Consider the following 26,854-nt stretch of genomic DNA (forward strand, 5'->3'; position numbering starts at 1 on the left):
TGGGAGCAGCGTAGCAGAAGGAGAGGCAGCAAACCTGTGGATGGGACCTCTGAGGCCAAGGGGGAAGGTCTTGCTAGGGTGGGGGGCATGGGGCCGAGCTCCGTGGTGCTTGCAGGGCGTTGTACCCGCAGGCGGGGGCCTGAGCCGCATCCCTGTGCAGGTGTTGGGGCCAGGAGCCCCTGCAGAGAGCAGCTCCTGCCTTTGCAGGCAGCACCGCAGGGGCCCCCAGCCTGGGGGGAGCAGAGCAGGGGAGCTCAGGCCCGTGCCTGGCATCTTCTGAAGGGCTCCAAGGTGCCCAGCTCAGGGCAGGAAGGACCAGGGCAGAACTACAGGGCTCAGCTGCACAGCACCTGCCAGTCCCTGCCTTGGAGGGAAGCGTGCTGTGGTTTGCAGGGGGAGCGGTCCTGGGGAGGGATACCCCAAGGGCCAGCAGATCCCAGAGCAGACGGATGCCGGGGGACCGGTGCTGGGCAGGGACCACCCAGGGGCCGGCAGGTCTCGGGGCAGGGGTGTGCAGGGGGAACGGTCCTGGGGAGGGATAATACCCCAGGGGCCAGCAGGTCCTAGGGCAGCGGGATGCTAGGGGACCGGAGCAGGGCAGGGATCACCTGCCTCCCCTGGGCCGAGGGTCGGGGGTCACCGGGGGGTGCAACCGGGGTGGGGGGGCGGCAGGAGGAGCGAGGTGGGACCGGGGGAAGGAGCCCCGCTCCCTGCCCGAGGAGTTGCCGTGTGTGGGAGGCGGTTTCTCGCCGGAGCCGGAGCTCTCACAAAGCCGCCGGCTCGCCCGGGCTCGGCTCCCCGCTGCCTCCCGCCGCCCCGGGCCGGGCCGCCCCCCCGCCGCCCGCCTCGGCAGACAAAGGAGGGACGGCGCTTATTTATTCGCTTCCTTCCCGGGGCCGGCGGGAGGGTGGTGGGCGCCGGAGGGCGACCGAGCCGCCCGCGGCCTCGCACGGCGGGGCGCCGCCGGCACGGAGCAACAAAAGGCCGGAGCCGGAGGTGAGCGGCGGGGGCGGCGGCGGGGCTCGAACCGGCGGTCCCGGGCGGCGGGGCGGGGCCGGGGCGGCGGGGCGGGGCCATGCAAATGACCCCCCCGCGGCGAGCGCACGGGCTGCGGCGCCCAGCCGGGGCGTGGCCGCCGCCGCCACCGCCCCGGCCCCGCCCCGCGCCCCGCCCCGCCCCGCCCCGCCGCCGCTCCACGGGCCGGGGCCGCGGCGGCAGTCGCGGCCGCGAGATGGCGGGGGGCCGCGGGTGCCCGGCGCGGCGCTGAGCCCCGCCGCCCTCCACGCCCCCCCCCCAGCCGCCGCCGCCGGGGCCCCCGCAGAGGTAAGGGCGGGGGCGGGCGGCGGAGCGGGGGCCCGGCGGGGGGGGCGCCCCGAGAAAACTTTCCGCCGCTCGGAACTCGTGTGTGTCGTGTGTCCGTCCCTCTCCCCCCCCCGCCGCAACTTGCCGGTGAAGCGGGCAGGTGGGGCGGGGAGGGGGGGCTGGTGCCTGCGGTCCGGTGCGGGGACCCCTGCCCCGAGCTGGCAAGCGGCACCGGGTGTTTGCAGCCCCCCACCCCCACCCCGCGCCTCGCAGGGGGGCAGTACCGGGGTGGGGGGGGGGGTGTCTCTGCCGGTCCCCCTCCTTGCCGGTCCCCGCACCCCCGGGAGCCCGCGGCTGGGCAGGCGCGCCCCGGTCCCGCTCGGGGCGGGGGGACGGTCCCCGGGGGACACGGTGCAGGCAGGGACGGAGGCTGGCAGGGAGGTCCCGGGGCAGGGGGGGCTGCGGCAGGGCTCGGCGGCGGGTGGGTGCCCGAGGAGGGGGTGCCGGGGGTGGGGGGGGACACACCGGAGACCCCGCAGCACCGTGGGGCGGGTGGCGTGGGGCAGGCGAAGCCCGCCCCGGTGGGACCCCCCCGCCCCGGTGGGACCCCGAGCCCCAGCGGGGCGGGGGGGCGGAGCGCCCGGGCGGGGGAGCAGGGGACGGAGGGCTCTCCCTGGGGACAGGCCAGGCGTGCCGGAGGGCCGGCGGCGCAAAGTTGTGCAAAGTTATTCCCCGGGTGCGAGGGGCCGCGGCGGACGACCAGCATTATTATTTTATTTTATTTCTTCCCGCCCCCCCTTCCCGCCGGTGGCATCGCGCGTTCGGGCGCCGTGGCCGAGAGGTGGGGCAGGCTCCCCTCCCGCTGCCCATCCTGCCTCTATTTCTTTTCCCTCCCAAAACGTTTCCTGCTCCCTAGGCTCGCTCCCGAGGCCGCTGGGACCAGGCGTGCGGGCAGCCCCAGTCCCGAGGCACCCCCTCTGCCCCGGGGTCCCGGCCCGCCGAAGGAGTCCCTATTCCAGCCGAGAAAACCTTTCCCTAATCGCTTCGGCTCGGCGGCACTCGGTTGACCGGCCTGGGGAGGGGGGATGAAGCCGAGCGGGATGTTGATCTTCCTGCGGCGGCACCGGCAATGGCCAAACTTTAATTGCCAAAAAAAAAAAAACCCCAACCCCAGCCAGCCCGGGTGCTGGGGGGGAGGAACGTGGCCGCTCTCCCCTGGAGTTTCCAGCTTCCCCGGAGCGCAGATGACCCTGGAAATGGAGATTTCCCGGCCAAGGTGCGCTCCGATGGCCCGTTTCCCCTTTTTGCTTCCTTGGAATTTGCCTTTCCCGGCCGGGCCCGGGTGCCCCCCGCCCGCCGCCGGCCCTTTCCCCCCTCCTCGCCCTGCGCTCGCTGCCCTCCCCTCCTCTCCCTCTTTTCCTTTGTTTGCCATCTCGCTCCCTGTCTCTGACGCGTACGCCGCTCCATCCAAATGCAATAGTGGGATTTGCCAGAATTATTTCCTAAAGCTGCCGGGGAGAAGGGGGGGTTGGATGGTGGGGGGGTATTTAACTGCAACCAACTGGAGTTTTGGCTGGCGGAGGAACTGGGGGCTCGGGCTGTCCCGGCCCGGCGCTGATGGGAAGGGCAGAGCCTGGGAACGGGTGGGAGAGGGGGGTGGGGGGGGGGCCAGCCTGGAAGGGGACCGAATGCCAGTACAATGGAGCAGAGCCGGGTGTGCGCAGGGGGAGAGCAGCAAAGCGAAATATTTACTGACTCCAAAGGCAAGAGTGAGAAAAATATTGAGCCCCGGGGAACGGCAGTGCCGCCGCGCTCCGGGTCTTGCCCCGCTGCTCGAGGAAGCACGTCGCTGGAGGGGCCGCGGCGGCACCCGGTGCCGGTGCCGGTGCTGCCGCCCTTGTCCCGCTCGGGGCTGGGGCTGGGGCCGGCGTCTGGGTGCTGTGCACCCCGGGAGGGGCCGGCCGGACCACCCGGGTGGGCTGCGGGCAGAGCCCCGGCGTGCAGAGGGCCGGATTGTCCCCATCGCAGCTCGGCATCCCTCTCCAGGGGTACCCGGCGGGTTCCCGGCCATCCGCCCGGCGCCTTCCCCTGTGCCTGTCCCCCGTGCCGGCTGCACGGTGGCAGCTGGCAGAGCCCGGGAGGGCACGTCCCCGTGGGGGTGGCACGGTGGGGACCCCCTGGCGCAGCGGGCTGCCCGGCAGCGCCCGTCCCCGCGGCGCAGAGCCCCCTCGGCTGGGCTGGCCGGGCGCTCCCCGGATGCCCGAGCCCACCCGGGTACCACGGCACGGCGCATCCCACCCCGGGCGTGCAGCTCCCTGGGGACGCGAGGGGCTTCCCACCCTCCCGAACCGTGCCCTGAGCCCCCTGGGAGGGTGCTGCCTCGGGAGGGGGACTTGGGCCCGAGGGGACGGTCCCTCTCCGGGGTCACTGTGCGCCGTGCCGTGCCGTGCCGGGGTGCGTGTGTGGCTTGCTGGAGGCAGCTTGGCGGACTCCGCTCAGTGCCGGAGCCCCAGGGAGTCCAGCTGCCTGGCACACAGGCAGGGCTTTTTTTTTCTTCTTCTTCTTTTTCTTCCTCTTTTATTTATGAAAAAAAAAAAAATCCTTTTTTTTTTTTTTTTTTGTACGTTCTTGGAATAATGAAGTCCAGATTTCCTTCATGTTGGAAAGATTTGATCCTGGCTCTGCTCGCTGTGGCTTTGCTGGGGGCTGGGAGGAGAGGTGGGGGAAGAGGGCTGGGGATGGGACCCCTCTGGGTGCCGGGGCGGGGGGAGCCAGCCTGGCGGGGTGGGGATGCTGCAGGCTTGGGGGGGGCGAGGAGAGATGCTCCTCACCTGGGCAAGGCTCGCCGCCTTGGGTGGAGGAGCGCGCTGCAGCGGTGCTCGCCGCCGTGCTCGCCTCGCCCTGCGCACTTGGCTTGGCACCCAAGGAGGTGAGGCGGGGCACCCCCCGATTCCTGCCCCCCACCCCCCAGCCTGCGGAGCAGGGTTCGGCTGACCCCCCTCCAGGGCTGGCTCCCAGCCCTCCCCAGAGGATGCTGCATGCTGGCGGGTGATGAAGAGCAGGATGGGGAGATGTGGGGCTTGTACCCCCAGAGAGGGGTGGTGGGTGCAGCAAACTGACGTCCCTCCCCCCTGTGCCCTCCTTGGCAGGCTCGGCCCCCCCCGGACTCCCCTCAACCTCGGCGCCCAGGTGCGTGCCCACCATGCCCGTGGTCGGCGTCCTCCTCTGGGCCACCCTGCTGACTCTGGGCTGGCGGGCCACCCACGCCAAGGACCACGGCTTTGCCACCCCGAGGGTCCAGCTCTCCTTCAAAGGTAAGAGCCCAGCGGCGGGAGTCGGGGGGCAGGGTGGGACCCCAAGAACGTGGAGGAGACCAGTGGCACCCCCATCCAGGCTGCTTCTCCTTCTGCTCCTCGCCCTGGGAGACATCAGCAGGCTGGACCCACAGAAATCTCCATGGGGATTCATGTCCCGGCATGGTTGAGCTCCCACTCTGCCCCTCCCCCCTTCCTGTCTGGGGGGGGCTGGTAGGCTGCCCAGTCCCCCCAGTACACTTCCCCTCACGGGTGGGTGGCTAGGTGGCTCCCTCCATCTGGCGAAGCTGGGTGCCGAGGTGTGGGGAGCCCCCCCAGCAGTGCCCCGAGTCCAGACAGCAGCTTGAGGCTGCCCCGACCCCCCCAGCTGGTATTAGCGCCTGGGAGCTGGCAGGGAGCCGGCAAGAGGCAGGAGGGGAGGATGCCAGGCAGGGAGGGGCGGGGGGAAGGGGCTTAACCCTTTGGTACCGGGGCTGCCCAACCCACCCAGCCCGCTCTGGGAGCCAGGGGGGGACCCCAGGGTCAGCTTTGGGGTGCACGTTGGTGCAGGGGTTGGTCCTGAGCTCCTGCCGCAGGGATGCTGAGAGGGGGCAGGATGGGGGGCGATGAGGCAGGGCTTGGGGTTGCAAACCTCAAGGAATGGAACAAAAATTGCCCCTGACAGCACGGTGTATTTGGTGCCGCCGTCACCCTGGGCCCTGCTGGGGCTGGCTGCCTGCTTGGAAGTGTCCCAGCCCAGGGACGCGTGTCAGGAGGGTGACAGGCACATGGAGCCTCGTGTCTGCCTCCCCTTGGGGTCCCGGGGGAGGCGAGCCGCCGCAGGAGAGCTGGGGCTGTGCTGCCTGCACCCCTGCCCTGCCGTCCCACCATGCCTTTGCCCTCTGGTTGCGTACCGAACCAGTGAGCCCAGGGTGCGGTGGCAGAGCCGACGGTGAGCATGGCGGCTCCAGTCCGGCAGAGCCCGGCAGGAGGGGTCGGGGGGGCTGACGGCAAACACGACGCAGGCAGGGCGAGTCTCTGGCGTTAAAGGCTGGTCTCGGCAGGAAAAATGGCTGGTATGAAGAGGCTGGGGACAAGTCCAGGCTGGAAAGGAGAGAGAGGTTCTTCCCTGTGCGGCAGGCGCCGCTTTCCTCTCCAAAAGGTGGTTTTGGAGGGTTTTGGGGGCTGCCAGGGCACTTTGGCTGCTGCCCTTTCCCGCCCAGGGATGCATCCCTCACCCCGGCTCGGAGCATCTCTTCCTTGTGGCCGCGGTGAGGGGAAGCTCCGGCAAAGCCCCGGCTGGACCTGGCACCCACCACCCTGGTGAGGTGTGTGTTAATGCCTGTCACCGTCCCGCAGCCGAAGGCTGCCCCGGGAGTGGGATTAATTCCGGATAAGTGTGGCTAGGCCTGCTGTGCTGCGGGGTGGGGGCTGGTTTGAGGTTGGTTTTTTGGCCCTGGCTGGGTGGAGCGGAGGTCCCTGGCTGTGCCCAGGGAACCTGGGAGTGTCAGCCAAGTGCCTGCGTCGGGATCTCTGGTCCTTCTCCCTCCTGCCTGGGATGGTCTGGCAGGGCTCCCCCTGCCCTTGCTGCCCAGAGGTGAGATTTGCAGTGGGAGAAGGGCTGGTTTGCACTTGCACACGGAGAAGAAATGCCAGTGGCGTGCCGGATCCGAGCGCACCAGGATCGGGAAGGGACACTGGTCTTGCAGCAGAGGAGGAGAATTAGCCCAGGGTCTTCCTCGAGGGCCAGCCGGGAGCCGCATGCCGAGCTGCCAGTAAGCAGCTTTCCCAAGTCAATAATCTGCACGTGGCCTCCTCCAAGCCATGGGGCCGTGAGATGTGGGGTGGCAGTGGCACTTCCTGGCCAGCCCAGCCCCTTCTCTTGCGTGGGGAACTGGGGCTGGTACCCAAATCCCCAGCCCCAAATCCCCTGGGGCGGCTGCAGGCGGTGGCAGTGGGCGTGATGGGAGCTGGGCTGTGGGACACTGGTGTGATGAGTTGGGCTGGCCTGCAGGGATGTTGCCGTGGTACCACGGGGGACCTGGTGGCCATTGATGCGGTCACGGCTGGAGGGATGCTGCTGGGACTGGGGTGCAGATCCCCTCCAGCAGCATCCCTGGGCCGAGGCGCTGCCCAGTGGGACCGAGGTGGCTGTGGCCTTGCGCTGGTGCCTGGGGGAGTGCTGGGGAAGAAGCTGTGCTGGCCGTGTCCCCCCCCGGCGCCTCGCCTCGGCCGTGCTGTCTGGAGCCCCGCCAGCCCCGGGAGCGTCTCTGGGTTTGTTTGCCTTTGCTTGTTATCACGCGCCGGAGGTTTGTCGCAGCTCCCCAGGGCCTGCGTCATCCTCTACAGAGCCCCATCGTCTCCGAGTGCTTTAAAAAAAATACATATAAAATAATGAAGCAATAGGAAAGAAGCTGGAGCCAAGCTCCTTCACCCTGGTGCAGGGTGATGGGCTAGGCAGGGTCATCCCCCGGTCCTCCCTGCCATCCCGTGACCCCCATGGTCCCTGTCCATCTGTCCTCCCTCTCAAGGCTTTCCTGTCCGTGTGTTGGCGGGAGGAAGGTGACCAGCACGGAAAGAACAGTGCTGGGAGTGGCTCCGGCACGGCTCCCTTTTGCCAACAGCTCTTCCCAGATCCCAGCCCGGTGCCGGCCAGAAATAGGGTGGATATTTTTAATCATCTCCTTGCTAACAATTCCCCCCCTTCTCCCGTACACATCCTGCAGCCCCCTCTCCTCTGGGCCTTTCTCCGTGCCGGGGGCTCGAGCACGAGAGAGGTCGGTGCTTTCCTCGCGAGGATGCCGGAGGTGATGATGATGAAGATGGTGATTCATCCCTCCGTGTCCTGCTCCCCGTCCGGCGTGGGAAAAGCGTGTGGGAAGGAAGGGTGGGCTCTCGCCCCGCATCACTGCGGGAAGCCCTCGAGGTCAGGGCTTTCTGTGGGGCTTCAGAGGGGGAACTGCTCCCCCCTCCTGCGCTGTGGCATCGGGAACAGCCGTGCTGGCACCTCTCAGAAAAGCCGCGGCAGAGGTCCAGCTGGGGGGCAGCCCTGGCCGGGAGGGGCCGGGTGAGAGGCAGGGCAATTCCTGCAAGGGGAAAAAATCACTTTAAAAAGAATAAATCAAGCAGTGGAGTCTCCTCTTGGCTCTGCTGCCAGGCCCCTGCGTGACCTCGCTCCTGGATGCCTCGTGCCTCAGTTTCCCCTCCCACCCTGCTGCCATCTCGGCTGGCGGTGGGGGACATCGGCACGCTTGATCCGGGGCGGGGGGTGGCAGATGGCTGGAGAGGAGCCCGGCGAGGGGGCTGTGTCCCCATGGGCCGCCCAGGCGCCCTCCTAAGCTGCCGCAGCTGTGGGCACTGCTCGGTGACAGCGGGCTGGGATAAACATGGGGGGGACATGGGGGGGATGCACGGGCAGGGCCAAGGGCTCGGGGACATCCAGCCCTGGGGACATGCCAGGAGGGCTGGCGCCAGCTGTCCCCACCCCAGTGTGGGTCAGGGGGTGTGCTGGACCCCCATGTTGCTCCTTGAACCCCTCAACGGTGGGGGCGACGCTGCAGTCCCCTGTCCCATGCCCTGGGGGATGGGGACACAGGGCTGAGCCCTGCGACCCCTAAGAGGATTTCTCTGGCTGGGGTGATGGGGGCCTGTGGCAGGGCCCCCTCCACCTGCTGGGACCGGCTGCCGCTGGGGCTGAGCCCCCCGGGCTCCAGCTGCGAAGCTCCATAAGCTCCTTAACACCCCCCCCCATGCGATTTGAGCCCCCCCCCCCCCAAGCCAATTTCTAATAAGCTTGTTATCCCTCAAATTGACGATGGTTCTTCTGGAGCAGCACAGCCAGTGTGGACCTTCCTGGGGACCTGGCGTGTGTGTGTCCCCAGCTCTAGTGCTGCTGGTCCCTGCCCAGAGCACCCCCAGCCGCTTCCTTCCCCGCTGCCTTTCTAGCACGGAGCAAACGGCCTGGAAAGGCAACCACCTTCCCGCCCAGCGCCTTGCCCTGCTCTCGGGGGCTGCAGAAGAAAATCATGTCAAAAAATTTAAAAAAAAAGCCCCAAAGGCAGCGAGTGGGGACCCCTCATCTCAGCTCTTTGCTTTTGCGGGGATTAAAGTGATTTTTCTGAAGCCGGGCTCCTTCCCAAGGGGATTTTCCTGCTGCCGGAGCATCCCCTGGCCCAGCTCCCCAGTGGGGACTGGGGTCACCGCTGCTGGGTGACGCTTGGTGGGGAGAGAGTCCCCCCTGCCAGCGATGCTCGCTGGGGCACGTCCCCCCTCGAGCACTTTGGGCAGGCTTGCCAGGGGATGAATCAGCGGTTTTGGCTGAAAAAATGTGGTTTTTCTTTCTTTTTTTTTTTTTTTTGTTTTTTTGGCCTGCACCCAACTGGACGGGCAGCAATGGGGGGGCCGGGGCACCCGGCCGGCCCCGCTTTTATCCCAAGGGATTTGACCCGGGTGGCCGCGGCACCTGTCCCATGCTGCGGGGGCTGGCGGAGCGGGTGCTGGCGTGGGGCGATGCTCCTGGGGGGGCTGGAGATGGCTGGGGGTGGAAGGCAGCGAGCGGGAGCTGGAGCCATTTCATCTCCCGAGCCCCGGCAAGGCGGCTTCGGTTTCCTCCCACCTGTGAATCGGTTAAATGGGAAAAGAGCTTGGCTGGGGGCCACGGAAACTCTCTTATTACATGTAATTAGCTTAATTACATCATAAATAACCCATCAAGGGGTAGCGGAGTGACGCTCAAACAAATAAGCAATTCTGCTTTCATCGAGCGACCCACCCAGCTCTTTGATCAGCCCCAATAACAACAAATGCTTTAAACACGCGAGGGGACGCATCCAGCCCCCATCCCTCTCCTGGCATCGCTCCCCATCCCTCCCCTCCGCTGAGTACCTGAAAAGCTGCATCCCCCATTTCAAGCAGGGAAAAAAATTAGGGGGGGAGCATCCCCAAAATTTGGGGTGCACTTATAAATTTGTGGGATAAAATACTCCAGGATAGAGCCGGGATTTATCCCTGCTGGGCCGGGCTCCCTTGGGATCCGTGCTGGGCTTCTCCATCGGCATTTGGAGTGAATTCATTCGCCCCCATGGAAAGAAAGGGCTCCCAAAAGGCGCTGCCACTGCCAGCCGGGGGGAGAGCGGTTATTGAATATAAACACGCCGTGTAATTTACATGCTAATTATGTTGAATGCGCTACAAGCCCATAATTAGAAACTAATTAGGTGACAGCGCCTGTAATTGGTTTCGGGGGGTGCAGCCGTGGTGCACCTGGGGAGGTGACCGGCTCGGGTCCTGATGGCATTAACCCTTCGTGCTGGCGCCCTGGTGATGTTGGGGGGGGTCGGAGGGGTTTGGGGGGCTGCGGTGGGGTGAGCAGCACCCCGGGATGCTCGGTTTATTGGGGACCCCCAAAACTTCACCCTTGCTTTGGAGATGGGTGCCGGTGTCTGTGCGGATGGGCGATGCGCAGGGACCGCTCCTCCCTGCCCGACGGGGCGGAGGTGTGGGCAGCTGCCGGAGCTGTAAATTCAGCCCGAATTTGGCTTTATGGGGGGAATTTGGCTCCGCAGAGCGCGTAATCGGGCGGTGCTGCTGTAATCGGGCAGAGCCGAGCATCGCCCCACGTTGCCGGCCAAGGGTCTGACGGGTTCCTGGCCGTCGGCATCGCTCCAGGGCGCAGGGTAATTAAATCTAATTGCCCGAGGCCACCAAACGCTGCTGGGGAGGCAAGTCCCGGGGGGGACTCGGCGGGGGGAGCTCCGCGGGATGCTGCGAGGGGATGGTCCCCGGGGAGGCCACCCCGGCGGCGGTGCCGGGCGGCTCCCGGCTCCGGTGCTGGGCAATTAAAACGGGATTAGGCTCCCGGCCAGCCAGGGAAGCTCCGCTGGTGCAGGGGTTGGCGACGGGGATGCGGGGGGGGGAATATGCTCGTCAGGACGCATCCGCTAACGAGCCGGCTTCTCCAGCCCTGGGGGGGCCCCCCCACCCCGCTCCGTCCCCGGGGACCGCCCCCCCCCCCGCCCCCCCGTGGCTGCCGGGGGCGGGTTTGGGGGCACGGTGGTGGGGGATTAAGCGGGGAGGGTGGGGGGTGGCGGTTCGGGAGGTCAGAGGTTGGGGTGGGGGCTCGCCCGCCCCTCGGTCCCCTTTGGAGAGGGCGTCACGGGGCAGCGGGTCCGTCACCGCCCCGCTTTGGGGGTGCCCCCTCTGATCGCTGGGGCGTGGGGGGCTGAATGGGGCCCCTGGCGGGGGGCCAACGCCCTTTGTGCTGCTGGCCCTGGCCCCTGCTGAACCCCGGGGCCCTCCATCCTGATGGATGTGGGGTATTTGGGACCTCTGCTGGCAGGGGACCCTCTGCCGACGGTGTCCTGGCGCTGCCTGGCTCAGCCGCAGGGTCCTGGCGGGGAGGGGAGGGCGAGGATGGGAACAAGTCCCCCGGGGAGGTTGGACGTGGCGTCCCCAGGCCAGGCAGCAGTGGCAGATGTGGAGCTGTCCCGGTGTAGAGGCTTCTGCCTGGTTTAACCGCCATCCCCGCTCTGCCTGCACTGGGGTTGTCTCTGCCCCAAGCAGGATGGTTGGGCGTGCGGTTCCGGCACCAGCAGCGGGTCCCCAGCACTGGGGACGACCTCTCCTGCTCTGCCTGCATCACCCTGCTGCCGGAGCCGCCCTGCTCTTTCCTGGCTCTGAGCCGCGCCACTGGACTGACACCAGCATCCCTCCGGGGGAAGCCCCAGCAAATTGATCCGGTGCCCCCAGGGCATTGTGTGGGGCACACGCATGCGTACGCCCCTGCACACATGCACGCTGTGTGGGGCACAGGCACACACAGGAGCACACGCACCATGCACACGCACCGTGGGGGGCACTCACCCACGCTCACACACACACACTTTTGTACACGTGCACACACATGTGTGCACAGTGGGGCACACGTGCACACACGCATGCACACACGTGCGGTGTGGGGCACACACATGCACACACACTCACACACGCACACACACACACACTGCACGGGCCAGCGGGGCAGCTGCAGGCCATGGGGCAGGCAGGGACTGGATCCAGTGCGCCGTGGGACAGGCAGGGGACACTGGGACAGGCAGGGGATGCTGCGGGTGGTGGGCAAGCCAGCACAGGCAGCAGGGAGCATCTGGAGCCCAGATGGGAGAGGTGGGAGGAGGAGCATGCTGTGGGGTGGGTGGGCAGCCCCTCCGGCCCCCCATCCTTTGTGCTGGACCACCCCACCCTGCCCTGGCAGGGGGCACCCCCTAACCTCCACCCCCTCCGCATGACCATCGCGCTCACCCCGTCCATCCAGCCCCAGTGGGCGGGCGGACACCCGGGCCCAGGGGAGGTTGATGTCATGTCCCGTCACGCCATTTCCCCGCAGCATACCCCGGCGGGTTTCTGCCCCGTAGTGCCCGGCACGTACTGGCCTCGCCGCTGCAGCTGAGCGGTGCCTGGTGGGCTGCAGGTGCCCCGCTGCGGGGCTGGGGTCCGGGGAGCACCGCTGCCGGCTGTGGGACAGAGCGGGTTCTCCCAGTGACACTGGTGGGCACAGATCTGGCCGTGCCTGGGCACCCCTGTGCCCCCTTGGCATGGGCTCCCATGGAGGCCCCCCTTTCCCCAGGCCAGCAGGAGGGTGGGTGCCCACCCTGCCCCAGAGGCGCTTGTCCCCCTGCCAGCCCCAAAGCCCCCCCCAGGATGCCAAATGGGGGGTCCCCAGGGCTGTGCGAGGCGGTCTCTGGCAGCGCTGGAGTGCCAGGGTGCAGGGCACAGCCCTACCCATCCCTCCCGCTCCCCAAAGAGGGCAGACCCCCACGTCCCCAGGGTGCCCATCCTCGCCCTCCCCTCCCCGCCAGGACCCTGCGGCTGAGCCAGGCAGCGCCAGGACACCGTCGGCAGAGGGTCCCCTGCCAGCAGAGGTCCCAAATACCCCACATCCATCAGGATGGAGGGCCCCGGGGTTCAGCAGGGGCCAGGGCCAGCAGCACAGGATGGGAAGGGACCCTGGGGACACCCATGGGAAGTTGCCAGCCCCCCGTGGGGCTGGGAAGCAGGAGGTCAGGGAGATGTGCAGGCGCTTGGCATCCCGGCTGGGAACGGCAGCTGGCCGCTGGAGCCCTGCCCAGCCCTGCCTGGAAGCTGGCGTGCTCCTTCCCGCTACTGGCCTGCGGGACCCTGCTCCACTCCCCCCCAGGAACGGGGGCTCCCCGGGGACTGCCCCCAGCCCCAGCCAGCCCCAGCCCTTGGCGCCCGCGCAGGGCATGCCCCTGCGTGGAGGGACAAACTCTGCGGGGTGCTCATGGGGCCAGTGTTCCATGGGAGTGGCATCCAAAGGGGGTGACACCTCCAAAGGGGGTGGCATCCAGGACAGAGTGCATCCCATGGAGGTGGCATCCAGTGGCTGAGGGTGGCATCTGATTGCTGTTGGTGGCATCCAAAGGGGGTGACACCTCCAAAGGGGGTGGCATATGGGGAAGATGACATCCCATAGGGGTGGCATCTAATGGCTGTTGAAGGCTTCTGATGGCTGTTGGTGGCATCCAAAGTGGTGGCATCTCCAAAGGGAGTGGCATCCCCGAAGGGGGTGGCATCCAGGGCAGATCATGTTCCATGGAGGTGGTATCTGATGGCTGTTGGTGGCATCCAAAGGGGGTGGCATCTCCAAAGGGGGTGGCATATGGGGAAGATGACGGCCCATAAGGGTGGCATCATCTGATGGCTGTTGGTGGCATCCAAAGGGGTGGCACCTCCAAAGGGGGTGGCATCCCGGGCAGATGGTGTCCCATGGGGGTAGGGTCCTCTGTCTCACTCGTGCCCTGGCCCCTGCCGCGTGGTCCTTGGCACCGGCCCACATCATCTGCAGCACTTCTGCCTTCCATCTGGCTGCCTCATTGCACTTGTGAATATTCATGACCCTCATTATCCTCTTTCACTCGTTGCTCCCACACTCGGGCTAAAAATAACTTCCCAAGGGGGGGATGGGGTGCGCAGGGCGGGGGAGAGGCTCATCCCCTCCCCAGGAGCTGGCTCCTTGGGGTCCCAGCTCCCCTATCCGAGGAGCCACTGGCCTGGTTGGGACATGGGGACACAGGGCAGGAGAGGGATGATGCTGGAGATTTTGGGAGCTGCAGGCTCTTGGCTGGGGTGTCAGGGAGTCCCCCCTTCCTGCCCCATCTCAGTGGGGAGCTCCACTCCCTGCTGTGGGGTGCTGGGTCTCCTGAACCAAGGTACTGCTGCCCCCTCCCCTGGCCACCCTTGGTTGTCCCAACCGGCCATGAGCATCTCCATCATTGTCCCATGTCCCGCGTAGAGGTGGCAGCATTGTGGTACTCATGGGGGGGGATTTGGGGGCTGGAAGGTGGGCACCGTGGGTTGGAAGGTGCCCACCTCCTCTCACAGGACGTCCTCCAGCTGGGACCAGGCTTGGACTCAGGGGCAGGGGTGGCACTGGGGGAAGGCAGGGGTCCCCAGGGTGCTGACGCATGCCCCTTTCCCCCCACAGAGCTGAAGGCGACAGGCACAGCGCACTTCTTCAACTTCCTCCTCAACTCCAGTGACTACCGCATCCTGCTGAAAGACGAGGACCACGACCGCATGTACGTGGGCAGCAAGGACTACGTCCTCTCGCTGGACCTCCACGACATCAACCGCGAGCCCCTCATCGTAAGCTGCCATTGCAGGGCACGGGTGGAAGGGGGGCAACCAGGCACCCAGGCGGGTGTTTCAGATGCCGGGGCAAGAGATCGATGAGCATCGCTGGTGCTGGTGGGGAAGAGGTGGGGCCGGGTGGGATCCCTGGTCTCCCCTGGGCTGGTATCTCCACAGATCCACTGGCCCGCGTCCCAGCAGAGGATCGAGGAGTGCATCCTGTCAGGCAAGAACAGCAACGTGAGTGGCCACCATGAACCACCTTCTGGTAGTGATGGGGGTGTTGCTGGCCAGCACTGGTGGGGGATTTGTGTCCTCATGTCCTACCCTGGAAAAGTCATCCCCTGGGTCCCCTGTAGCTCAGCCATGCCAGGATGGGGTGGCACTTCAAGCTGGCACTGCCACCCCTTCTGTCCCAGCCGTGCAGGTCCTGCAGAGCTTCATGGGCAAGCAGGAGGATGGGCTCCCCATGCCGCTTCCTCCCGCCAGCCAGGGCTGGGCCCTCCGGCATGCCAGCTCATGGCCCGTGCCAACCCCTGACCTGTGCCGTCCCATGCCAATTGCTGCCCCACGCCAACCCATGGCTCCACGCCAACCCATGATTCATGCCATCCTGTACCACACGCCAACCCATGACCCATGCCAGCCTATGACCCATGGCAGCCCATGCCAACCCATGGTTCCATGCCAACCCATGACCCATACCAGTCTATGATCGATGCCAACCCTTGGCTCCATGCCAGCCCAAGACCCATGCCATCCCATGACCCATACCAACCCATGACCATGCCAACCCGTGTCCCCACCCCAACCCATAGGCCCATGCCATGTCCCATGCCAGCCCATGCCCCACGTCAGCCTCGCACCTTCCTGGCTCCTTGGCCCGCTTCCTCCCTCCCCAGCTCTCCCCCCGAGCCAGGGGGCTAGACCCGTGGTGCGCACGCCAGCGTGGGTGCTGGCAGGCAGTGGGAAGCGGGGTGCCCCCGTCCCCTTGCTAGGGTTGGCACCTCCTCCTCTACTTCCCAGGGGGAGTGCGGCAACTTCATCCGCCTGATCCAGCCCTGGAACCGGACCCACCTCTACGTGTGCGGCACCGGCGCCTACAACCCCATCTGCGCCTTTGTCAACCGTGGGCGCAAAGCCCAGGTGAGGGGTGGGAGGGACGGGGGGGTACGATGAACCGGTGCCTGGCCTGGCGGTGCCGGCACAACTGCCATGGGACTGCAGCGGGGTGCGGGAGAGTGGCACGGCACATCTTGGCTCTGCCGGCTGGTGCCGGGAGGTTTGGGGGGCAGAGGGTTGGGGAGCAGTGGCAGGCTGGGGGGTGACCGTGGCTAACGATGCTGTGCTGCTGAGCGGGGCTGAGCCATCTCCACAGACCAAGGACTTCTCTTCATGCCGGAACTGGGCCGCCCCAGCTGGACCCCGACGCTGGCTTCCATGTGACGTGCCCTCCTGCCCCGCCAGCTGCAGCCGCCGCTGGATCTCTGTTGGGGCGAGGGACATGTCCTCCCCCGGCTTCCCATACGCCGCTGGGCCACCGAGCCCCTCGCCGTGGATGCGGAGGATGCCCAGCGCCGCGCCAGTGCCAGCGTTGCACAGGGAGAACCGTGGCAGGGGCCATGCCGGCATGTGCGGCTGTGCCAAGGGTGTCCCTGGATGGATGTCACCCAGCCCTGAGGACTGCAGCGTGCAGTGAGAGGGTGGCATCGAAGCCACGTGCCACCAGGCTGGACACACGGCAGACAGAGGAGCGCTTTCGAGGCGGCCCTGGGAGGGAGCTGGGCTCTGCAAGTAGCAGCACAGGCGTCCTGGGGGCCCTGAGCCCTGCGAGGTGTCCATCCCCTCCGCACTGGCGTGGCGGGTCCCAGCCTGTGTCCTCTCCCACGGTCGGAGTGAGCCGGTTGCCGCCAGCCCAAGCCGAGGGAGGAGCACGGCGCTGGACGTGGAGGATGGGCATCTGCCCAGTGCCCCCCGAGCCTGGCACGGGCACCGAGAGGCGGGTGCTGCTCAGGCTGCACCAGACTGGGACCGGATTGGGACCGGACTGGGACCAGACTGGGCAGTGGCAGCATTTGAGGAGGACCAGGGGTGCTGGTGCAATTGAGGACAGCATCGTGTGTCCCCTCTGGCGGAGCCAGTGGCTGCGTGGCAGGGACAGGGGGTCCCGGTGACCCCCGCGGTGCCAGTAGCTCCCCCCGTGCTGTGGCTCGGCACTGGGGCGTCGCTCCTCTGCGCGGGGCACTGCCAGCTGGGTGGCAGGTGCCAGCGTTGCATCCCCAGGCGTGAGCCCAGCCTGGCTGGCTGTGGGCAGCCGTCTCTCCGCTCTCTCCTGCCCTGCACCGGGGCACCCCAGTTCTGTGGGAGAGAGCAGGATCCGTCCTGGAGAAGCTCCTGCTGGAGGCCAGCCCAACCCGGAGCATCCGGGGACCCCTGCCGGCACCCCTGCTCCTGGGGTCCCCCCACCCGTCCCCGCCCCGGGGGGTCCTTCTCCCCCCCGCCGGCGCTAACTCTCTGCCCTGCTCCTTTTCCCCAGGGGTTTCCGCCGAGCCAGCCGGGAGGCCCAGAAAGCCGATCCGCCGACAGCCCCCTCAGCCCGAGACCAGCACAAAGCAAGGTGGGAACCGGTCTGGGAGCCCGCCGCAGCTGTGCCCACCTCTCCCGTGGGCCACGCCAGAGCCGTGGGCTCCTTCTCCTTCCCACCGGCATGCTTCCGACCCCCAGGCTGGGCGCCCCGTGCCGTGGGCATCCCCGCTGTCTCCTTCCCTCTCTGCACAGCATCCTTCGGCCACCAGCCCGGTGTCTCCGCTTTCCTTCTCTCACTAACTCCTTCCTCCCAGGCTGTGCACAGGTCCTCCACGGCGGACACTGTCAGGGACAGTAGATCCCCCTGCCCCGCCGCCGGCTTTGCCTGACTCCAGGCTTGCGGTGTCCCCTGGAAGCGGGGCCACGTGTCGGCAGAGCCGTGGGGCTCCGGATAGCTCAGGGGAGGATGCCAAGGAAGGCGATGTGCAGGAGGTGTTTTGGTAAAGTCTACAAAAACATCGCTGAGCAGCTGCTTCACCCTGCCCCGGGAGGGGCTCGTGTCAGCCCAGCGGGCAAGCAGGCTCAGGGAGGCAACGGCGGCCCCGGCTTCTGGGAACACCCAGCGCCCAGCCCGCCCTGACAGTGTCACCCCCTGAGCCTCTCCCCTCCGGACTAACGTGGGTCGGTGCATGGGCTGGGGACCGTGTGGGGTGCGGGCACCCTGCAGCAGCCTGGGGCTCCCCCCTACCCGTCCCTCTGGCCCCGGCCCCTCTGCTCCATGGGCAGGCGGGCAGAGGGCGATGCTCGGCTGCGAGTGTCTCGCCGGCTGCGGGCAGCTCCTGCTGCCAACTTCCCCAGTGCCAGCTGGGGAAGCACCGTTGCCATTTCAGCACCCTCGGGCCCCCCAGGTTCCTCCCTCCCTGCCAGATCTGGTCCCAGCATCCGTGGGGAGAAGCTCCCTGGTGCGGCTCCCCACGCCCCGAGCGGGGGCTCACTGGGGGCTGCCGGCACCCGCTTTCCAGCAGCTCCAATGCACTTCAAGGTGCATTAGCCAAGCAGCAGTGCCAGCACTGCGACAGCTCGTGGGTTGCCCGGCTGGGAGCGTGAGGTGGTGCGGCCAGGGCTAGGGCTGTGCTGGAGAGCCAGGTTGTCCCTGCGAAGGGTTTGCCCAGCTCGGGAGCGGGGCCGGCGCCGGGCAGAGGCATTTGCGATGGTGACAGTGGGCGCAGGCGGCATGGTGTGGCGATGGAGACGGCGGAAGCACGGCCGTTCCCATCTCTGGGGCTAGGTGCCCCAGGAGGAGCTGGTGCCAGCAAACCCTCCCGTGGGAGATGCGTGCGGTGAGCATCCCAGCTCCCCACTCCTCCTGCTCTTCGCGTGGCTGTCACTGTCTGTCACCCTGGCATCAAAGCCAGGGCACAGGGCCAGTGGGCAGGTCCGCCAGCCCGATTTGGTTGCCTGAGGTCCCCCCCGGTGCCCAGGCTCACCATGGGTGCTGCCGTGCTGCTGCTTCATCCTGGCTCCGGGGGTCCAAATGCCGGGGGTGAGGGGTGACCTGGCTGGGCCAGCACGGCCCTGCCTGCCCCCAGCCGGCACTGGCAGAGGATTTTGCGTGCGTCTCTGGAGGCAGCGTGGGTCTCGCCCTGGCCGGGGACGCGTGACGGTGCTGGGGATGGCCACAGGGAAGGCAGAGGCGACGGCGGGAAGACGGCTCCTAACGGCATGGGGCGAATCCCCCGGAGCAGGCGCAGCATCTCACTGCGATGCCACCCCCCAGCACCCACTGGAAAACGGGAGGAGTGCGGTGGGTCTGGCAGCCAAGCCGTGCCGAGCTGCACCGCTGGCCGGACCCCGCCCGCTGAAGCTGCCAGAGCTGCGTGACCTGGAGCCGGCAAGCGGCACCCCACAATGTGCAGCACGGCCGGCCAGAGCGAAGAGGCGGCCAGAGGGAGATGTTTGCCCAGAAGCGGGCGTGGGGGATGGATGCCCCATTTCAGCCTGGTGGCTCGGCCAAGTCTCCAAGCGCTGGAGGGCACGGAGAAGCACCCAGCAACGTCGGAGGAGTAGCTCGCAGGGGCTTCAGCTTCTCAGGAGACCTGCAGGCCCCCGGTGTCGTCCATCCACATCCGTCCTCACTGCTGGGCTCCATCGCGGAGGAGGCTGCTTCTCCCAGAGGGCTTTGGAAGGTGCCACGGGGATGGAGGGGTGAAAGTGTAACCAGCTCCCCCGTTTGCTTCCTTCTCCAGGATTATATCTTCTACCTGGAGCCGGACAAGCTGGAGTCGGGCAAGGGGAAGTGTTCCTACGACCCCAAAGTAGACACTGTCTCTGCGTTAATAAGTGAGTCCTGTAGCTCCCCGGGGCCGGCGCTGCCTGCATTGGGCAGAGGGAACACGCAGGCAAGGTGGGACAACTGCTCTCAGAGTCTTCCTGCGTTGCCCAAATATCCCCAAGGAGTCGGGCTCCTGCCCCTGCCACCCCTGCCCGCTCCAGCCGTGGATGGCCGGGCACCCGGGATGCTCAGTCCTTGGGTACCTGGCCCAGCGGAGGTGGGGGTCCTGGTTGCAGACCGGTGCCAACCTCCCGAGCTCTCTGGGACGTCCACAGGCAGTGGCTTTTGGTTGCCTGGTGGCTACTGGCGGGGGCTGGGGCTGGATGGAGCCCAGGGCGGTGGGAGACGGTGGGTGGACAGGACTAGGTGGGAGCCCCTGGCTGATCTCTGCCCTCTGCAGATGAAGAGCTCTACGCTGGCGTCTACATTGACTTCATGGGCACGGACGCAGCCATCTTCCGCACCATGGGCAAGCAGACGGCCATGAGGACAGATCAGTACAATTCACGCTGGCTCAATGGTGAGTTCAGGGTGTCGTTGGCCCAGGTTCCCTGGGGACCCCACGGCTCCAGCCCTAGAGATGAGGCCTGTCGTGTCATACTGCGTCCTTCTCCCAGGACAGAGACAGTAGCCAGCACGGGCAGGTGGATGGGTGGTCGTGTGGGATGGATGGATGGGTGGGTGGATGGTTGACAGTTGATGGATGGGTGGACAGATGGGTGGACAGATGATGGATGGATGGGTGGATGGATGGAGAGGTGGATGGAGGATGGATGGATGGACGAATGGATGGATGGGTGGGTGGATGGATAGATGGATGGATGATGGATGAATGGATGGATGGAGAGGTGGATGGAGGATGGATGGATGGACGAATGGATGGATGGGTGGGTGGATGGATAGATGGATGGATGATGGATGAATGGATGGATGGGTAGGTGGATGAATGGATGGATGGATGACGGATAGATGGATTGATGATGGGTGGACGGACGGATGGATAGAAATCTAGGGCAGATGTGCAGAGGGATAGCTGCGTGGGGCACGGTGACAGACGTGCCAGGGGCTTTGCTGGGCGGCGGGAGCAGCCAGCTAGCGAAACATGGGGCTGGCTGTGCCGGAGTCCGTGCGTGGGTTTCTGCAGGGCTGAGATGTCAACCATGTCGCCTGCAACCAGTGACCCCGAGCGCTCATCCTGTCCCCCTCGGAGCACCCCTGCCCACGGGGCAGCAGCTGAGTAAACAGAGCAGAACAGATGGGCTGATCCTGCCGGGCCGGGGAGCCGGCGGGGCGGTAACCCGAAGAGGGGGAGCTGTCAGCGCAGGCTGGGCACCGGCTGATGGATGGCAGGGAGAAGCTTCCTGAGAAACTTCCAGGCTGTGTGGTTCCTCCCTGGGGGGAAGACCAGTTCCCACTGCCCTGCTCATAGAGCTGCTGGAGCCCTCCACCCCGTGGACCTCAGGGATGCTCCCAGGGACCTCGGGGACGCTCTGAGCCCCTCCTGGAGCACCGGTGCCCACCAGAGAGACCCGGTTCCTCAGCCCCCCTCTGCAGCTCTGGTCCAGACCCAGCTCTCGCCCTGTGACTGCAGCAGTGCTTTTCCAGGAGTGGGGCAATGCCGGAGGAGAGGGGGCTCAGTATCCCGCCATGGCACGGGGCAGGGGTTGCCTCTGGGCTGACGGTGCCGTGCCGTGCCATGCCATTCCAGACCCAGCCTTCGTCTGCGCCCAGCTCATCCCCGACAGCAGCGAGAGGAACGACGACAAGCTCTACTTCTTCTTCCGAGAGAAGTCGGCCGATGCCCCCCTGAACCCTGGGGTCTATTCCCGCATCGGGCGCATCTGCCTGGTAGGTGGAGTGGCGGGCAGGCAGGGAGCGGGCAGGGGGGCAGGCAAGGCTGAGCGCAGGGGTCCCTCCATTGCAGAACGACGACGGGGGCCACTGCTGCCTCGTGAACAAGTGGAGCACCTTCCTGAAGGCCCGGCTCGTCTGCTCTGTGCCAGGACCCGACGGGATCGAAACACACTTTGATGAGCTCCGTGAGTGGGCGAGGGGGGGGGCGGGGGCCTTCTGCACCCCTGTGGGCTTGGGGGGCACCCTGGGGAGGGCTGGGGACCCCCTTGCTCCCCCCCACTTCTTACCTCTCCCACACGGAGCTGCTCTCCCCCTGCCGTGGCGTCCCTGGGCACGAGGGGGTCCCACCTCCCCCATGGTGACACCCCCATCTTTCTGTCCCAAGAGGACGTCTTCATCCAGCAGACTCAAGACACCAAGAACCCTGTTATCTACGCCGTGTTCTCCGCTTCGGGGTGAGTGCTGACCCTCCCGGCACAGAGCAGCGGAAGGCGGACCCCCAGCTGGGTGGGAGTCCCGGTGATGCCGCAGTGGCGGGCAGCACCAAGCCAGAGGGTGGCAGCAGGTCCTTCCTCCCAGGTCGGTCTTCAAAGGCTCTGCGGTCTGCGTCTACTCCATGGCCGACATCCGCATGGTCTTCAATGGGCCCTTTGCGCACAAGGAGGGACCCAACTACCAGTGGATGCCTTACACGGGCAAAATGCCCTACCCCCGTCCGGGCACCGTAAGTACCCCCCGGGCACGCGCGGGGAGGTGAGCCGGTGCCTGCCGGGCAGCTGGCACCCTTGGACCCGTGCCCAGATTCCGGGTCACTGAGCACTGATGACATTTGTGCCGCAGTGCCCCGGGGGAACGTTCACCCCGTCCATGAAGTCGACCAAGGACTACCCTGACGAAGTGATCAACTTCATGCGTGCGCACCCGCTGATGTACCATGCCGTCTACCCCACCCACCGCCAGCCGCTGGTGGTCCGCTCCAACGTCAACTACCGCTTCACCACCGTGGCCGTCGACCAGGTGGATGCGGCAGACGGGCGCTATGAGGTGCTTTTCCTGGGCACAGGTACCCACGCCGCGCACCGCGGGGAATGCAGCATGCTCCGGCGCGGCCCCGGAGGGCGTGGGCACCACCAGAGCTGGCCAGAGCACGGTGCCCTCCACCATGCTGGAGCGGGGCAAGGGGCTGAGACCCCCCCTGAGATCACTGCCCCTCCTCGAGGCTCCAGCCTGGTCCTTCCCCTGCCCCGGTCCCCATCCCACGGACCCCACCATCCAGCCTGGTCCTGCCCCTAGCCCAGTTCCCGTCCCCAGGGCCAGCGATGCAGCATGATACCTTCCATCCTAGGGATGCCACCATCCAGCTTGGTCCTCTCCCTGCCCCAGTGCCCATCCCAGGGGCCCCACCATCCAGCCTCATCCTTTCCTGACCCCAGTGCCCATCCTACGGGCTCTGTGATCCCATTGCCCATCCTAAGCCCACCGTCATCCAGCCTTGTACTTCCCCTGCCCTGTTGCCCATCCTGGAGGCACCAGCATCCTGCCCTGTCCTTCCCCAGCCCTGGCGCTCATCCCAGAGGCACTGTTGCCCAGCCTGGTGCTCCCCCTGCTCTAGCACGCATCCCAGAGCCCCCGTGATCCATCCTGGTCCTTCCCCTGCCCCCGTGCCCATCCCCAGCTGCTGTCCCCACCCTGCCCTGGGTGCCGGCAGTCCCTAGCCACAGGCGGTGACCTGAGCCGGTACGCTGCACCCCAGGCACAGTTACCCGCTGCGGCAGGAAAGAGATGGGGATGGGCTTGGCGGGATCCTTCCTCTCCCCAGCCCCAGCAGGGACCCCCTTCCCAGGAGGGGAGGGCGCGGGTGCCCGGGAGTGGCACTGAGCACCCGGGCACCGTGGTGTCTTGCAGATCGGGGCACCGTGCAGAAGGTCATCGTGCTCCCCCGGGATGACATGGAGACGGAGGAGCTCATGCTAGAGGAGATCGAGGTGTTCAAGGTAGGGGTTGTCCTGTCCTCCACCCTCCGCTGCGTGTCCTCGACCCAGCCAGCCAGCCCCTGGGGATGTCAACCAGCCCCTGGGGACATCAGCCAGCCCCTTGGGACACCAGCCAGCCCCTTGGCCAGCTCTGGAGAGACCCCAAGATATTGGTCTTCCTATCTGCTGCCCCCTCACCTTTCCCCCTGCCCACCCCTGCTGCCTGGGGGGGTCTGGGGTGCCCACCCCGGGGCTGCGGCGTCAGGCCTGGCGCTCACCCCTCCATCTCCTTTGCTCCTGCTCCTGTCTAGGTGCCAGCACCCATCAAGACGATGACCATCTCCTCCAAGAGGGTGAGCCATGGCGCGTGGCAGGGGGCTGGGCAGATCCCATCACGGCCCCAGCCGCAGCACTGCCCAGCATGACCACAGCACCAGAGCGGGAGGCACATGGGCGGCCCCAGGGCAAGCTGGCTCCGGTGGCCCTGGGTGGCTCTGGTGTCTCGGCCAGTCCCAGTACTGGGAGGCTGCAGCTCATTCTGGGGGGTCCTTGCAGGGTGGGGACGAGATGACATCTCACCCTGTCCTCTTTGTCCCCCCAACAGCAACAGCTGTACGTGTCCTCGGCCGTAGGCGTGACCCACCTGGCCCTGCACCGCTGCGACGTGTACGGGGAAGCCTGTGCCGACTGCTGCCTGGCCCGGGACCCCTACTGCGCCTGGGACGGCAGCGCCTGCACCCGCTACTCCACCTCCTCCAAGAGGTACGGGGAGCCGGGGGAGAGCGGCAGGGAGGGACCCCCGGCCCCAGGCTCCCCCGCTCACCTCCCACCTCCCCACAGGCGGAGCCGGCGGCAGGATGTCCGGCACGGCAACCCCATCCGCCAGTGCCGAGGCTACAACTCCAACGGTGAGTGAGGTCTGGGGCACAGCCCTGCAGCACACGGGGGGACCTGGGGGGCGTGCCGAGGGCAGGGGGCAGGACGGTGTGGGCAACGGCCAGAGGGGGACATGGGTGGATGGATGCCTTGGTGGGCTGATGGTTGTGTGGGTGGATGTGCGGGAAGAGGGTGAGCACAGATGGATGGATGGATGGATGGATGGATACCTTGGAGAGGAGGATGAACATGGGTGGGTGGATGGATGGATGGATGGGTGGATACACTGGGGAGGAGGATGAGCATGGATGGGTGTGTCGGTGGATGGATGGATGGATGGATAGAAGAATGGATGAGTTGATGAAAGAATGGATACATTGGGCATGAGGATGAGCACGGATGGGTTGGTGGGTGGGTGGATGGATGGATGGATGGATACATAGGGGAAGAGGATGAACATGGGTGGTGGGTGGATGGATGGATGGATGGATACATAGGGGAGGAGGATGAACATGGGTGGTGGGTGGGTGGATGGATGGATGGATACATAGGGGAGGAAGATGAGCATGGATGGATAGAGGGATACATTGGGTATGGAACATGGATGGATAGATGGATATGTTGGGGAGGAGAATGAGCAGATTCAGATGGGGGGATAGAAGGACGGAGGGGTGGATGGACACCCTTGTGGAAGCATGGCTACACTAGAGGAGGAGCACACTTGCTGGGTGGCTGGGGAGCAGGCAGACCTGTGGCTGGAGGTGTACAGGAGCGTTCCCTTGGAGAGCAGGTGGGCTGGGCAGGAGGGCAGCGGGGCAGGGGGCACGGAGGCGCGCGTGTGACCTGGCTGCCCGTGGCCCACCCCTGCAGCTAACAAGAACGCGGTGGAGGCCGTGCAGTACGGGGTGGAGGGCAGCACCGCCTTCCTGGAGTGCCAGCCCCGCTCACCCCAGGCCAGCATCAAGTGGCTGCTGCAGAAGGACAACAGCGACCGGCGGAAAGAGGTAGGGCAGGGTGCTGCGCCGGGGGGGCCGGGGGGGCCGGGTGCCAGCCGGCTGAGCCGTGCCGCCTTTCTCCCCCCAGCTGCGGGTGGAGGGCCGGGTGCTGCGGACGGAGCAGGGCTTGCTGCTGCGCGCTCTCCAGCTCTCCGACAGCGGCCTCTACTCCTGCACCGCCACCGAGAACAACTTCAAGCACACGGTGACCAAGGTGCAGCTCCGCGTCCTCAGCAGCCGCGCCGTCCACGCCGTGCTGGTCCAGGCGGAGACCCCCCCCGGCCTGCCAGGTGCCCCCACTCCCCGCTACCAGGACCTGCTGCAGCTCCTCACCCAGCCCGAAATGGGACTCCTGGACCAGTACTGCCAGGGCTACTGGCGGCACACGGCCGCCAGCCCCCCCCAGCCGCTGGCTGGCCTCAAAGCCAAGGAGCAGCAGGACCAGAAGAAGCCTCGAAACCGCCGGAATCACCAGCCAGAGACCTATGGGCATACATGAAACCATCATCAGGGACTTTGCTAGCACAGTGGTCTATTTTTCCCCCCTTTTAATATTAAAAATATCTATAAATAAATATATATATATATATACATCCACGCACACACGCACGCAGACACACGCGCTCCGCCCTCCCGCGGGAGACAGTATTTATTTGTAGGTTGTACGTAGTCACGGGGGCGATGCAACCCCCACCTCCCGGCCCCAGGGAGGAGCGGGGACCCCCACGGTGGCCGCAGCCAGCATCGCTGTCTCCCCGCCCCACCCCGGGACCCCAGGATCCTGGCATGTGGGGACTGCCAGGCATCGCGGCCGCTGCCTCTCCACAGCTGGGTCACCGCACCGTGCCAGGGGCTGGAGGTGGTGGTCCCGGTGTGGGAGGGGGTGATGGCCTAGGGGTGGGGACGAACTCCAGCCAGGGGGGATGAGGCAGGGGTAGAGGTGGCACCAGACAAGGTCTGCCCTCCACAACCTGGGCAAGGCCCTTGCAGCTTTGTGCCTCAGTTTCCCCACCTGGTTATTGGGGAGCAAGTGCTTTCCACAGGGAAGCTGCAGACCATCAGGCAAGCCTAGGAGAAGGGGGCTGTGGGGCCAGGGTACGCAGCCCTGTCCCCCTGCTCCGGGGGCTTGGCGGGGGGGGGGGGGGGAGACAGGACCCTCGAGACCAGCCCCAGGTGTCCAGGCCATGGTGGGGGCTCGGCTGGGGTCTTTGGGTGGGGAAGGGAAGGAGAAGGGGCTGTGCCAGGGTAAAACCTCAGGCAGCCACCGGCGCTCAGTGGTGTCGGCAGCCATGGGTGTTTGGGGCACTCAGCCCATCAGCCACCCCCTCGGGGCAGCCCGGCGGGTGTGGGGGCTTGTAAATAGTTGTACATGGGGAGCGCAGGGGCGGCTGGGGCCAAGCAAGTGCCCCCCGCTGCGGCCGGGGGCACCCCCAAATAAACACTGGCTTTGGGACGGATGCGGGCGCCTGCGTGTGCTCTGTTGGGGACGGGGAGTGGGCAGCCAGGGGCTGGTGCCTGGCCCCGTCACGTAATCCCCTTAACTCTGCCCCTGAGCCCTGCCGGGGGTGCAGAGGGCTGGGCTGGAGCCAGGCGGGGAGCTGGGGGGCCCTGGGGGAGCACTGGGAACACTGGGAAGCCGGGGACACTGGGTCCTGGGGGTTGGCACTGGGCAGGATAGGGGGCACAGGGAGGTGGCAGTACTGGGTGGTACTGCCTGGTGTTAGGGGTACGCTGGGGGCATATGCTGGGCTGGGCTAGCCACCAGTACTGGAGGCACTGGGAGCACTCGGAGTCAGTACTGGGGGCACTGGGAGAAGTACTGGAGCACTAGGATTTGGTATTGGGAGGCGGTACTTGGTGGTACTGGAGGCATGGGATGGGGGGGGACTCTACAGGGGGCACACTGGGGCTGGTAGCGGGCGATACTGGGCTGTACTGGGAGCACTTTGGTCGGTACAGACAACAGTGCGGGTGTTATTGGGCTCCTCTGGGCAGTCCTAGGAGGCGCTGGGGTCGGTGCTGGGAGGTCCTGGGCTGTCCTGGGGGCAGTACTGGGCA

General features: G+C 66.5%; 1 protein-coding gene across 3 annotated transcripts; it reads left to right on the plus strand.

Moving 5' to 3' along the window:
* The first annotated feature begins 1,184 nt into the window (after positions 1-1,184).
* SEMA3F (semaphorin 3F) lies at positions 1,185-25,675 on the plus strand. Of its 3 annotated transcripts, XM_072876490.1 has the most exons (19): positions 1,185-1,323; positions 4,452-4,616; positions 14,095-14,255; positions 14,418-14,480; positions 15,267-15,386; positions 16,777-16,857; positions 19,013-19,106; positions 19,499-19,618; positions 20,807-20,946; positions 21,023-21,137; positions 21,338-21,407; positions 21,532-21,676; positions 21,793-22,015; positions 22,858-22,946; positions 23,237-23,278; positions 23,530-23,687; positions 23,766-23,833; positions 24,672-24,805; positions 24,885-25,675. In XM_072876490.1, the coding sequence occupies exons 2-19, from the start codon at positions 4,505-4,507 to the stop codon at positions 25,293-25,295; spliced, it is 2,346 nt and encodes a 781-aa protein (XP_072732591.1). In that variant the 5' UTR covers positions 1,185-1,323; positions 4,452-4,504; the 3' UTR covers positions 25,296-25,675. The 3 variants fall into 3 exon arrangements, with proteins under 3 accessions (XP_072732591.1, XP_072732593.1, XP_072732592.1); XM_072876492.1 differs by lacking the exon at positions 16,777-16,857; XM_072876491.1 differs by lacking the exon at positions 1,185-1,323.
* Positions 25,676-26,854: the final 1,179 nt, after the last annotated feature.

This window comes from Ciconia boyciana, chromosome 11, assembly GCF_034638445.1.
Source record: "Ciconia boyciana chromosome 11, ASM3463844v1, whole genome shotgun sequence".
Classification (NCBI taxonomy): domain Eukaryota; kingdom Metazoa; phylum Chordata; class Aves; order Ciconiiformes; family Ciconiidae; genus Ciconia; species Ciconia boyciana.